The sequence below is a fragment of the Nomascus leucogenys genome, chromosome 17, assembly GCF_006542625.1.
Source record: "Nomascus leucogenys isolate Asia chromosome 17, Asia_NLE_v1, whole genome shotgun sequence".
Classification (NCBI taxonomy): Eukaryota; Metazoa; Chordata; class Mammalia; order Primates; family Hylobatidae; genus Nomascus; species Nomascus leucogenys.
Window position 1 is genome coordinate 61374563 of NC_044397.1, and position 13561 is coordinate 61388123.

At 54.8% G+C, this 13561-nt stretch overlaps 1 protein-coding gene across 5 annotated transcripts; it reads left to right on the forward strand.

Moving 5' to 3' along the window:
* The first annotated feature begins 2437 nt into the window (after positions 1 to 2437).
* POLM (DNA polymerase mu) lies at positions 2438 to 12681 on the forward strand. Of its 5 annotated transcripts, none has more exons than XM_030796147.1 (11): positions 2438 to 2719; positions 4058 to 4241; positions 4993 to 5091; positions 5211 to 5381; positions 6140 to 6211; positions 8320 to 8440; positions 10389 to 10521; positions 10691 to 10793; positions 10899 to 11141; positions 11216 to 11299; positions 11495 to 12681. In XM_030796147.1, exons 1-11 carry the CDS (start codon positions 2532 to 2534, stop codon positions 11861 to 11863), a joined length of 1767 nt encoding a protein of 588 aa, XP_030652007.1. In that variant the 5' UTR covers positions 2438 to 2531; the 3' UTR covers positions 11864 to 12681. The 5 variants fall into 5 exon arrangements, with proteins under 5 accessions (XP_030652007.1, XP_030652010.1, XP_030652008.1 ...); XM_030796145.1 differs by having other exon boundaries at positions 2447 to 2719; positions 11548 to 12681; XM_030796150.1 differs by lacking the exon at positions 10691 to 10793 and having other exon boundaries at positions 10397 to 10521; positions 11548 to 12681.
* The last annotated feature ends 880 nt before the right edge of the window (positions 12682 to 13561 follow it).

Genomic DNA, 13561 nt, shown 5'->3' on the forward strand with positions numbered 1-13561 from the left:
ACGGCAGGTAGCGGTTTATGCCCATTCTTTAGCAAAGTTCAGGCCCCACCACAATTCTAACCTTGTCTTATGAATGTGGTTTCAATCTCCAAACAAGGAGGGGGTCAGTTTTTCTTGCCTTTAACTATAAACTAAATTCCTCTCATAGTTATGTTGGCCTCTGCACTACAAGAAGAAGAAAAAAAAAAGAAATAAGAAAACCAATTTAGCCTGTGAGGTTAGAAGCAAGAGGGAGTCAGTCATGTTAGATTTCTCTCATGACTTACAATTCTGCAAAGGCGGTTTCACCTCCATAGCAGGCCACCTCTCCCTGGGTATACGGCACATCTTCGTCCTGCAGAGCAGGCAAGTCCTTCTCTCTCCCCACCTCCTCATCGCTTCTTGCCCCCACTGGCCAATCTTCATGACTCCTTCAGCCCCATGTTGTCCTAGCAGACACTTTGCAGCAACCACTCAGAGGGCCTGGCTGATTTCTAAGCTAGGCAGTTTCTTCCACTGTCATTTGGATAAGATTTCTGGCACAAACATTTTTGCACAGTTGCCCAGTGTTTTAAGTACTCAGGTCTGATAGACTTAAAAACTGCCTCTGCCTTCCCAGGAGAGAACAAGGGCTCCAAGGGGAGCCCAGGTGCTCTGGCCAGACAGAGAACATTAAAAGGAATGGAAATGGTTTTAGACAGCTAGAGGGAACTGCTCAGGGGACATTAGGGCAGAGCCTCCTCCTTGAGAAGGGTAAGAGCCAGATCCACAGATGAAGACCCTTAGAGCCTGCCCCTCCCTGTTGGCACAAGGGGAGGATGGGGAGAGAGGGACCATACGCAGGCCTCCTGGCTTCTGTATGTGGGTCCTGAGGCCCAGGAATCTCTACAGCCCTGAAGAGGTAGATGAATTAGGAGGCTGGGAGATGGTGTAGGAGGTCAAGAGGATGCCCAGGCTGAGCCACCTCCCCCACTCCCCTCAGCCCTGTGCTCTGAGTGCAGAGATAGGGAAGAGCCAGCCCACTAAAGATGTCAGAGAGGGGCCAAAGAAAAAGGATGGGTGCTCAGGGAGTCTGGGGCTTAAGACTGAAGACGATGGGGCAGTGATGAGGAGAGGCATGAGAAAGGGGGTTGCATCTGATCTGGCGTGTCCCATTGGTTAGGCTGAGCAGTGACACACTACCGTAACAGAGATTACAAATGGAGTATATCTAAACAAGATAGACAGAAGACTTGATATTATCAACACATCAGATTTCCCCAGCTTCATCTATAGATTCAATGCAATCCCAATCTTGGGAAAGGAATTGCTGGATCAATGTGTGTTATTTTGTTTTCATTTTGTTGGATGTGGTTATTGGCTTCCACAGTCCCTCCTACAGATTGCCAATTCCCTCGCACCTTCAACATGTGTGGTCAATTTTTTTGAATGTTTGATAAACCCACAACTGAAGATATTCTCATTTAGGTATTCTGTAACGACTGGACAGGTTGGGCACTCTGGTCATAAATTTACTGACCAGGATTTCTTCTGAGAATTATCTACATGAGTTTCTTTGCTAATTTTTCTATTAAATTATTGTCTTTTTATCTATGGACAATTTGATAAGATTATCATGAGATAATCTTAATTCCAAAATATCTCACACTTTATCCCAGTTTATCTTCTGACTTTAATTTTTAATCAGATTTAAAATTTGTCTGTAGTCCAGTTTATCATTCTTTTCCTTTAGTGTTTCCAAGTTTATTGTGATATTTAGATCATAAAAACATTCACCGACTTTTTTCCAGTACGTTTTTGGTTTCCTTTTTAGATGGAAATGTTTGACCCATCTGGAATTTATTTTGGTGTTAAGGAATGAGGAAGGGCACCAACTTCTATTTTTCCAAATGGCCCGCCAGTTGTCCTAATGCCATTCGACCGAAAAATCTTCCCGCGTGTTTGAAGCGACCGCCCCACCAGCGAATTGGAGACCAGCGTGTCGGTCCTGCGCCCGCCGGCTTCCGTGTGACAGTCCCGAGCGCAGAGGGATCGGGCAGGGCCCGCACGCGTCCGCCCCGAGCCGCCGGCTCAACCCTAGACCCAGCCCCGGCGCCGAGGACGCAGCCCACCCCGCTCCGCCAGGGCCCAGGTCCCAGTCCACCCTCACTAGCCGAAGACGCCCCCTTGATCCCGCCTCCTCCACCCCCTCCAACACCCTCCCCGCCCCGCTCCAGCCCAGCCTCTCCTCCCGGAGGCCAATGGGGCCGAACAGCGCTTTCCGAGATATTAATTTAAATAAAAGGCGGGTCCTCTGCTGTTATTTGCATTGAGGCGGGTCTTCCGGAACGGCCGGGACACCCAATCCTGTAGGAGCCCGGACCCTCCCCAGCGCTCCGACTGGCCCAAGTAGCGAGTCCCACGGAGAGGCCTCATTTGCATAGGGCGGGGCCACGTCCTCCTCTAGCCTGCGGCCCGCCAGCCCGCTTCCGTCAGCCTCACTGCGGCTTCCTGCCGTCTTGCTTCGCGTTTCCCTCTGCGTTCCCTCCGCGCTGCTGGAGGCTGTGGTCCCAATGCTCCCCAAACGGCGGCGAGCGCGGGTCGGGTCACCTAGCGACGATGCCGCTTCCTCCACGCCGCCCTCGACGCGCTTCCCCGGAGTCGCCATCTACCTGGTCGAGCCTCGCATGGGTCGCAGCCGCCGGGCCTTCCTCACACGCCTGGCGCGCTCCAAAGGCTTCCGCGTCCTTGACGCCTGCAGGTGCTGGGCGGCGCGGCGCGGCGAGGTCTTCCGTGGCACTTGTGGTTTTGGATTCTAAGTTTGTTGTGGCACTTCGTGGTCTTGTGACCTTTCCCTGAGCCTCCATCTCCTCTTCTGTAAAGGGTGCTATTAATTAGGGCCAGGCGTGTTTTAAAGGATCACTGCGAGAATCAAAACCAGAGGTCAGGGGTAATTAATAAGCAGTAGGCCGGGCGCGGTGGCTCACGCCTGTAATCCCAGCACTTTGGGAGGCCGAGGCGGGCAGATCACGAGGTCAGGAGATCGAGACCACCCTGGCTAACACGGTGAAACCCCGTCTCTACTAAAAATACAAAAAATTAGCCGGGCGTGGTGGCGGGCACCTGTAGTCCCAGCTACTTGGGAGGCTGAGGCAGGAGAATGGCATGAACCTGGGAGGCGGAGCTTGCAGTGAGCGGAGATCGCGCCACTGCACTCCAGCCTGGGCGACAGAGCGAGACTCTGTCTCAAAAAAAAAAAAAAAAAAAAAGCAGTCGTATTTGCTAACAGCCCTTCTGCTTGGGCTATGTCCCACCTGTGAGCGAGACTGACTTCTCAAGAGGCCCGGAGCCCGCAGGCTCCTCTGTCCTCAGGCCTGAGTAAATAACACGACTGAGACGCTCCTGTAGGAAGGGAACCAAGAGGAGAAAAAATGGCGGCTACAGAGACAACACCCAGAGTAAGGGAGCTGGGGGTGCCCCCTAGTTTGGAGGTTGAGAGAGCAAACGAACCTGGGGCTAGTATTCCCCCACAGTTGTGTTTGATTTTTTAACATTATCAGGGATCAGTAGTGCGCCAGACCCACTCAGGAGAGGATGATAGCAGCTTAGAGTGTACAAGGCACTATCTTTGTACAACAACCCCACAGGGTAGATATGTTATCTCTGCTTTACAGAAGAGGAAATCAAAGTATAGACACGTGGCTTGCCCAAGAGCCAAACAAGTATGTGGCAGGCAGAGCTGGGGTTCAGACCCAAACAGGCTCCTGCATCTCTGCTGAAACCCTTGCTCTTAGATGAAGACCACCTGGTTCCGACCCTAAGGAATCCTTTCTTTGAGGTGGAGAGAGAGGGAGAGAGCACAAGACTGGGCTCTGCTTGTGAACATAGCCACGGCAGAGAACTACAGTTCTGAGGGCTGAGTGGTGGAGGTGTTCATCTACCAGGAGGAGGGGCTGGGAAGGCTTTCTGGAGGAGGTGACATTTGCAGGATGAATGGTCACTCACCATGCTGAAGGGACGGCAAGAATGAAGGCTTGGAGCCAACCAGGGAGGGCTCTGGGCCTCACCCTCCTCCTTCTCTCCCAACTCCCTCCGCCAGCTCCGAAGCGACACATGTTGTGATGGAAGAGACCTCAGCAGAGGAGGCCGTCAGTTGGCAGGAGCGCAGGATGGCAGCTGCTCCCCCAGGTTGCACCCCGCCAGCTCTGCTGGACATAAGCTGGTTAACAGAGAGCCTGGGATCCGGGCAGCCTGTACCTGTGGAGTGCCGGCACCGCCTGGAGGTGAGCTGGGTGGAAGACTAGAGTCAGGGCTACAGTGAAAGCCCTAGTGTACGCCATTGCTCAGCTGGGACAGGTGACATGGCGGCAATGCCTCAATGTCCTTCAGAGGAGGTGGGCAGTGAAGACTCTACCCAGATCACCAGGGGCCCCCTATAAGCCAGTAGAGGAACCACAGCAGGGGCTGAGGCGGGCCAGGCCATCTCAGCTTCTGTTCTCACCACTGGTGCAAATTCTGGGGTCCACTTATTTTTACCTTCTTCAGGCCTTTCTTCCTCACCAAGTAGATGACACAGCAACTCCGAGCAGGATGACCCATGGGTTAGCAGGAGCCTGCCCTCAGGATGCTATAAGGCTCCCAGCCTCTGACAGGTGTGGGCTTGGGGCCAGGTTGCCTGCGTTCAAATCCTGGCCCAGCCTGTGAGCCATGGTTGTGGGGCAAGTCCCTAGCCTCTGAGGCCTCAGCATCCCCAGCCCGCTTGGTTGTGAGGATTGGGGTGATGGAGCACATGCATCATGTGCAGCAGCAGCAGAAGTGCCCACAGGGCTGGCAGTTGTGATTGCTGCTACCCTGGCATGAGGAGCCCCGTCCACAGCCTGTTCTGCAGGGCGGTGCCTCCCTCAGCCCCACCTCTGTCCCATGAGATCCAGAGGGCCTGAGTTGGACACCCCAGGAGAAACAAAGCCTGGGTACGGCCTGACTCTCCTGCCAGCCCTGCAGCCTCACAGTGACCTGTTTATTGCCCATCCCCAGGTGGCTGGGCCAAGGAAGGGGCCTCTGAGCCCAGCATGGATGCCTGCCTATGCCTGCCAGCGCCCCACGCCCCTCACACACCACAACACTGGCCTCTCGGTAAGCTGCTTCTATGAGCCTTGGCCAGCCCTGGGGGTTGGGGACAAGGGCACAGATGGGTGGTAGCTGGGGGATTGGAGCTGCCCACCCTGCCCCTTACCTAGGGCCCCTCCCTGCAGGAGGCTCTGGAGACACTGGCCGAGGCAGCGGGCTTTGAAGGCAGTGAGGGCCGCCTCCTCACCTTCTGCAGAGCAGCCTCGGTGCTCAAGGCCCTTGCCAGCCCTGTCACAACCCTGAGCCAGCTGCAGGGGCTTCCCCACCTTGGAGAACACTCCTCTAGGGTTGTCCAGGTAGGTGCTTACCATCCTAGCAGGGCGAGTGGGTGGGTAGGGAGGCCTTGGGGCCTGGTGGGACAGCAGAGGGTGCTGTGGGGGTGGGTGGGGACAGACAGTCGTGGGTGCTGACACTGCTCCAAGGCCTCAATAAGCCACCCTCTGTGCTCAGATTCCTCCTGTGCACACCAGCCATTTACCCCTGGGTGGCTTAGAGGACCCAGTGAATGGCGCTGCGAGGGGCCTGGCAGGGCTAGGGGTGACACTGTTGTCATTGTCATTAGTCCCAAACTGCCCTCCACAGTGGAATGAAAGAGAGCACCCTGAGTGTGAGCATCTCTTTTCAGTGCCCCAGTGTGTTTAGTTGTCCTTTAGTGCACTTTCATTGTGAGAATACATAGTGACAGAAGATGCTTTTAAATGAAGTAGTATTGAGTTCACATGTTCTGAAAAGCAACTGTTTATGTATCTTGGGACTTATTTGACTGAGAGATGATCCACGTTACCTGGCATCTCAGCTGTTGTAACTCTAGGCCGGAAGAAGCTTTGAGGCTGGAGCCCTGGCCTCCCAGCTGTGTGGCAGCAACTTTGGTCACCTCCCTGGCACAGTCTCCATTTCCAAGTCCTACTGGACCCTGACCCCACAAAGTTGTCTCTGCAGGGTGTTGGAGGGGACTGCCTCAGTCCTTGGGCCCCCAGCCCTGACCCTAACTCCCTGCCCTTCTCTTTCTCCCCACGCCCTCAGGCTTAGAGTTCTGCTTTGTTCCCTCCCCCAGGAGCTGCTAGAGCATGGAGTGTGTGAGGAGGTGGAGAGAGTTCGGCGCTCAGAGAGGTACCAGACCATGAAGGTGCGCAGGGCGGGGCTCAGACCTGCCCCAGGAATGTCCTGCCCTGGGAATGACAACACAGTCCACACCATGCATGGGGAGGCAAGCAGGGGCAGCTGACCCAGCCCAGGGGTCAGAGAAGGTCTTGCTGAGGAAGTAGCAGCTAAGCTGACACCTGATATGCACAAGGCAGCCAAGTGGAGACAGGCAAGGAAGAAGCTTGTTTTGAGGACAGAATTTTCTAGATCACTCAGCACCATCTGGCTTTTGGGGGTTTTTGCTTTTTTTGTTTTTGAGACAGGGTCTCGCTCTGTCGCCCAGGCTGGAGTACAGTGGTGCGATCACAGCTCACGGCAGCCTTGACTTCCTGGGCTCAAACCATTCTCCCACCTCAGTTCTGGAGTAGCTGGGACTACAGGCACGCGCCACCACACCAGGCTAATTTTTAAATCTTTCTCGTAAAGATGGGGTCTTGGTAATGTTGCCTAAGCTGGTCTCAAACCCCTATGCTCAAATGATTCTCCTGCCTTGGCCCCCAAAGTGCTGGGATTATAGGCATGAGCCATTTTGCTTTGCCTCGACTATTTTTGATGGAATATTCTCAAGTAGATTACATGCTGTGGCATCCTAAACAGAGCACTCTGAACCAAATGTACCCTTGGGTGCTGCCACTGAGCGCACTGGGCTTGCCCTTGCCCGCCTTCTGCAGGACCTTATATGTTGTTTTCTCAGTGTTGTCAGCCTGCCTGTTTCCATGGCCACCTTCCCTCTGTTTGTGCTCACCCTGGTCTGATAGGGAAATGCCATCTGAGCTCTTTTGGATGCCTTGGGTGTGTCTGCTTTGACACCCTTCTGCCAACTGGCTTTGTGGCTGGAGGTGTCACAGCGGTGGCCACATGGATAACTGTCAGTGAAGTGTGGCTTCCTGGGTGGATGTGGCCTTGGGAGGTCACACAGAATGTTGTCAGGATTGACAGGGAGGGCTTTGAAGAGGAGAGACTTGAGCAATGTGTGCAGGGCAAATGGGCTCAAATATGCAGGGAAAGCGGCAAGGGGCACTGGCAGGGACAGGGGACCAGATGAGTGGGGCCACCATGGTGAGTGTGGGAGGGAGGGGCCTGAAGATGATGAAATCCCCTTAAAGTGGAGGGAGGTTAGTGAGTACTTTCACTGTCAGCCTCAGCCCCAGCCCTGAAGGCATCTAGGCTGGCAGAAAATTACATTAGTAATGAGAAGTTTATTAACAATATAATTGGGTTAATCTCATCATTTTTAGTCAGGATTCTTTGGGTTACAAGTGACAGTGACCCACCCCACACCGTTGGTTCACAAAATCAAGGAAAGGAGGGCCAGCAGAGCCCAGGATGGGGAGGGCTGTGGCCGGTCTGCAGGAGAACTGGGCTCAGCGACCTGGGTATCACCAGGCCGCTCCTCCTCCCCTCTGACCCTCTGCACTGTGGCTTTGCCCTCTCTTGCGATGCACCAGCTTCCCCCCATCAGTTGGAAACGTGGCTACAAAAGGTGCTCGGCTGCCACAGGATACAGCTTCTGCCACTGTGTGGGCCTGCCCTCAGTCTCAGATCCAGAATTCCTAGGGAGGGACTCTAGTGGCTGACCTGAAGCAGGTGACATGCTTGGGCTGGGGCCCACCCTCTGTGGGGAGATATGTGAGCGCCCCAGCCAGCCCTGCCAGCTCTGCTCCTAAATCCACCCTTTTGATTGTTAACTCCTCATTGTTTTTTGCTGTTTGCTAAGGAGGAGAACCACAGAAATTTGTTCTACCTTCTGTTAGGTGGGAGAGGCATGGTTTTTCCAGTGACTTAGGAGCCCCTCGTGCTGATGTGTTAGGGTGACTGTTTTGGTTATGTTGGAATCACAGGCTAGAGCTGTGTAAGTCCCTTTCATAGAGGAGAGGAGAGGGGTGTGCCTGGGTTTGTTCCCCGAGACGGCAGGCTGGGTAGTCAGGCTCCAGGTTTGAATCCTTGCCCTGCGGTCTAGGGCAGGTTGCGAGTGGGGACGGCGCCTGCCTGGTGCATGGTGCTCCATGGGCCACACTGTCCCAGAGCCGGTGATCATCCGAGTCCAGCCATGAGAGCTCTGCCCATCCGGGCTATGCTCCTTCCCCACAGCTCTTCACCCAGATCTTCGGGGTCGGTGTGAGGACTGCTGACCGGTGGTACCGGGAAGGACTGCGAACCTTGGATGACCTCCGACAGCAGCCCCAGAAACTAACCCAACAGCAGAAAGCGGGTGAGCCCTCCAGAGAGGCTGGGCCCTGGGCTTCCCTAAACTGCACCCTGGATCCCTCTGCACCAACTCCCTAGAGGGAAGGGAGCAGGCTGGTGCAGAGGGTTTGGCGGCAGCCTTGTGTGGTGGGCTTCCTGGGGTCTCCACCCAGTGCAGTCAGGATCTATCACAGCCCTTTCTCAGTGGACGATGCTGACCACAGCAATTTCCATGATATGCCAGGGGCTTGTGTCCGCCTAGTGGTTAGACTTTGACCAGTGACCGAGGACAGCCTGGGCCTTGGGCACACTGCCCAGTGTGGTGCCTGGTACATGGAGGCCTGCAGAGGTGGCACCGAGCAGGGGAAAGAACATCAGCTTTCGAGTTTGTTAGGCTTGGGTTTGAGTCCTATCTACCATTTGCCAGGTAGGTGACCATTGCCCAAGACGTAACCTCTCTGAGTCTGTTACATTTTCTGTAAAATGGACAAGGAAGGCTGGGCATGGTGACTCACACCTGTAATCCCAGCACTTTGGGAGGTCAAGGTGGGTAGATCGCTTGAGCTCAGCAGTTCAAGACCAGTCTGGGCAACAGGGTGAAACCCCGTCTCTACAAGAAATACAAGAGTTAGCCAGGCGAGATGGTGGATGCCCGTAGTACCAGCTACTCATGAGGCTGAGGAGGTCAAGCCTTGAGGCCAAGGTGGAAGTTGCAATGAGCTGAGATTGAGCCACTGCACTCCAGCCTCAGTGACAGAGCAAGACCCTATCTCAAAAAAAAAAAAAAAAGTGGGAAGGAATGAATTCGTAAGCTCCCCTGTGAGAGCCGGCAAGTGGCAGGTGTTGAGCAGATCCTCTGTTCTCTCTGCATGGCCTGCCTGGCTACTCTGGCCACACCATCTGGGACCTCCCTTGGGTTGAGGGCTCTGCTGAAGCAATCTCCACAGCCCAGCAGGCACTGCCAGCTCCACTGCCTCTTCGCACATCTTCCCCTGGGCCACTGCCCAGTTCAGCTGACAGGAAGTGAGACCCGCAGAGCTGGTTCCTCTTGATCGCCTCTCCCTACGACAAGAGTAGTCAGGAATGGTTAGCAGCATTTATGGAGAGCTCACTGTGCCCGGTGCTGGTGTTCCTCACATTTAAACCTCTCCTTAGCTGGGTGCAATGACTCACATCTTTATGTAGTCCCAGCACTTTGAGAGGCCGAAGCGGGTGGATCACCTGAGGTTAGGAGTTCAAGACCAGCCTAGCCAACGTGGCGAAACCCTGTCTCTACTAAAAATAAAAAATTAGCTGGCTGTGGTGGCAGACACCCGTAATCTCAGCTACTCGGGAGGCTGAGGCAGGAGAATCACTTGAACCTGGGAGGCGGAGGTTGCAGTAGGCTCAGATTGTGCCACTGCCCTCCAGCCTGGGCAACAAGAGCGAGACTCCATCTCAAATAAATAAATAAATAAACCTCTCCTTAACTGGGTGTGGGAGGCTGATAGGTGAGGAAACAGAAGTAGGCCAGAGTGAGGTGTTCGTCGTGGCAAAGCCTTCTTCCATCCTTTTACCACCTCTTGGTCTCACTTTATGCATAAGGAAAAACAGGCATCAAAAGAGATAGCCTGTGGCATGACTGTATCAACATCAGTATCCTTATATTTGGTTGCAAAATTATAGTTTTGCAAGGTGTTAACCTTTTGGGGGAGCTGGATAAAAGGCACATGGGATCTCCGTGTGCTATTTATTTTAACTGTGAGTGAATCTACAACTGTCTCAAAAGTTTAATATTTAAAGGGGGAGAGAAGATAGTGTCATGCTTAGATTGGGATCTCATTCTGCTCCCTGCCCTAGCCTCACCTTCCTCGGAGGCCTCTCCCGGTCCTGCAACGATGGGGCCCCAGGGTGACCACCTCATGCTGGTGAGGGATGGGGGCTTGGCGTGTTGGGCAGGCTGGGTGAGTCAGGAGGGCCGGTGCTGCCCCCAGGGCTCCAGCACCACCGGGACCTGAGCACCCCAGTCCTGCGGTCCGATGTAGATGCCCTGCAGCAGGCGGTGGAGGAAGCTGTGGGGCAGGCCCTGCCTGGGGCCACCGTCACGCTGACTGGCGGCTTCCGCAGGTAAGAAGGCCCGACCCGCCCCTCTGGCTTGGCTTCAGACCCCTCCCCAGTGAAGGGACCCGAGTCGGGGACCCTGAAGCGGGCCTTCCCACTCGTTGGAAGGGATGTGGCCTGGGGCTGGAGTGAGCAGGCTGTGTCCCTGAGTCAGAGTCAGACTGGCCCCCCACAGGGGGAAGTTGCAGGGCCATGACGTGGACTTCCTCATCACCCACCCCAAGGAGGGTCAGGAGGCGGGGCTGCTGCCCAGAGTGATGCGCTGCCTGCAGGACCAGGTGAGGGCCTCCTTGCTCCCCAAGAGCCACCGCTGGCCAATGCCACCGCCTCCTGCTCTCTCCGCACCATGGGGTAGTCTCAGCCACACCCGCCTCTCCCCACAGGGCCTCATCCTATACCACCAGCACCAGCACAGCCACTTGGAGTCCCCTACCCGCCTGGCCCAACAGAGCCACATGGACGCTTTTGAGAGAAGTTTCTGCATTTTCCGCCTACCACAACCTCCAGGGGCTGCTGTTGGGGGATCCACGAGGCCCTGCCCATCCTGGAAGGCTGTGAGGGTGGACTTGGTAGTCGCACCCATCAGCCAGTTCCCTTTCGCCCTGCTCGGTTGGACTGGCTCCAAGGTAGGCAGTGTGCCGCTGGGCCGCCTGGGGGTGGGGCTGGGCCAGCCCTGCTGAGGACAATCCCTTCCCTGCAGCTTTTCCAGCGGGAGCTGCGCCGCTTCAGCCGGAAGGAGAAGGGCCTGTGGCTGAACAGCCATGGGCTGTTTGACCCGGAGCAGGTACATTGTTGGGGACTGGGGACAGCAAACAGCACCCATAGTCTGCTCTCTGACCCACAATCTGAAATGGCCCCGGACCCCTCCAGCCTGAAACCCATAGGACCTGAATCTGGGTCTCCACACGCAGTTCCTGGCCCTCAAGAGCACACCCCACCTCAGCGCTGGGCTCTTCCCCTGCCCTCAGTCTTCCTGCAGGGAAGCAGCAGTGGCATGACTCCTAGGTCACGGAAGTCCTGCTTCTGTTGCAGAAGACATTTTTCCATGCGGCTTCAGAGGAAGACATCTTCAGACACCTGGGCCTTGAGTACCTTCCTCCAGAGCAGAGAAATGCCTGAGCCTGCCTGTGTCCCCCACTTCCACTCAGGAAATCGGGCTGCCCCCAACCTGGCCACTGAATGTCTCCAGGCAGATATGCTGCCCCCCGACCCCCACCTTCACCCCTCCCCGCCAGGGCCTGGCTCTGCCGGAGGTCAGTTGTGCCTGAAGGATCAGTTGAGCCCCTGCTTGTGTGCTGCAGGGTGTGGTGAGGTGGGAGCCCTTGGTGCCAGCCTCATTGCTGTGTGACCTTGGGTCTGCTCTTAGCCTCCTCATGGCTCACATTCCTGCCCTGGATGGGATGTGAGCGGGGCCCACTTCATGGAGCCGTGGCGGGGCCTGCAGTCATGAATGGCAAGTGGTCCCTGATGTGCAGTGTCCCATCAGTTGCACTGCAGTTACTGTGGCTCCTGCAGGGCACCCTACCCAGAGTGCCCAGAAGAGAACCATGCATACCTGCGCTGCGTTTGAGAGCCATGAGCTGGAGGCTTGGTTCTTGACAGCAAGGAGCCTGCTGTCTGGTGTGCTGTAGGCATCTGGAGAGGGAGAGGGCCTGGGTAGGAGTTAGGAGGAAGATAATTTTCAACTATGGGGATTCAGTACTGCAGCGCCCCAAGCCAGGCTCTGTGCTTCTGCCTTTAAGGCCTGTTCTCAGCACAGTGTCTCAAAAATAGGTCATATCCTGCCACTCCCATTGCAGAGCCCTTTAATGGTTCCAAACCCTAAGTCCACACATAGCTCCTGGCTCTGGCATCTCTCCAGCCCCACTGGCCCCGGAGCTGCTTGACTCACCAGCTTCCTATTTGATGCACCCAGGCCCCCTTGTGGCCAACTCCCTCCTCTTTTCACTGAGGCAGAAGCACTGAGGTGGGCTGGACATGGGTGCCCTCCACGTCCCTCATATCCCCAGGCACACTCTGGCCTCAGGTTTTGCCCTGGCCGTGTCATCCACCTGGAGAGGGCCATCCCCTTCTTCAGGCCTTGAATCAAAAGTCACTTTGTTAGGCGAGGATTTCCCAGACCACTCATCACATTAAAAAATATTTTGAAAATGAACATGCAGTAAAGTTGACTCTTTTGGGGTGCAGTTTTTGCACATGCAGGGCACACCAGGTCCATCCCCAGAACACTTCCCATGCTGTCCTATTGTGGTCACGTGCTTCTCTACCCTCAGCCACTTAGCGGTGCTACATCCCTATAGTTTTGCTTTCTCTAGAATGTCATGTAAATGGAACCAAACTATATTTAACCTTTGGACTGGCCTCTCCCCGCAGCCTAATGCCTTTGACGTTCCTGCAGGTTGCTGGGTATGTTGAGTTTGTACTTTATTCCGTGCCATGGGTGTTCTACAGTTCATCCATTCAGGTGTTGAATGTCTGGGTTGTGGCCGGATGCCGTGGCTCATGCCTGTAACCTAGCACTTTGGGAGGCTGAGGCGGGTGGAGCACTTGAGGCCAGGAGTTTGAGACCAGCCTGGCCACCATGGCAAAACCCCATCTCTACAAAAAATACAAAAATTTGCTGGGCATGTTGGCTCATACCTGTATTCCCAGCTACACGGGAGGCTGAGGCATAAGAATTGCTTGAACCTGGGATGCCAAGGTTGCAGTGAGCTGAGATTGTGCCACTGCACTCCAGCCTGGGCGACAGAGCAAGTCTGCCTAAAAAGAAAAACACGTCTGGGTTGTTTCCAGGGTTTGGAGATTATGAATTGTACTGCTACAGACATGCATGTACAGGTTTTTGTGTAACACATGGGTCTTCATTTCTCTTGGGTAAATAGGCACAGGATTACTGGGTCATTTGGTAAGTATATGTTTATTTCATAAGAGCCAAGTTGTTGTCCCGAGTGTGTCTGTCATTTTGCAGTCCACCAGCATTGTAAGCACCCCTGTAAGTTAAACACCACAGTAGGCAGTTGCTCTGTATCCCTGTCAGCACTTGATA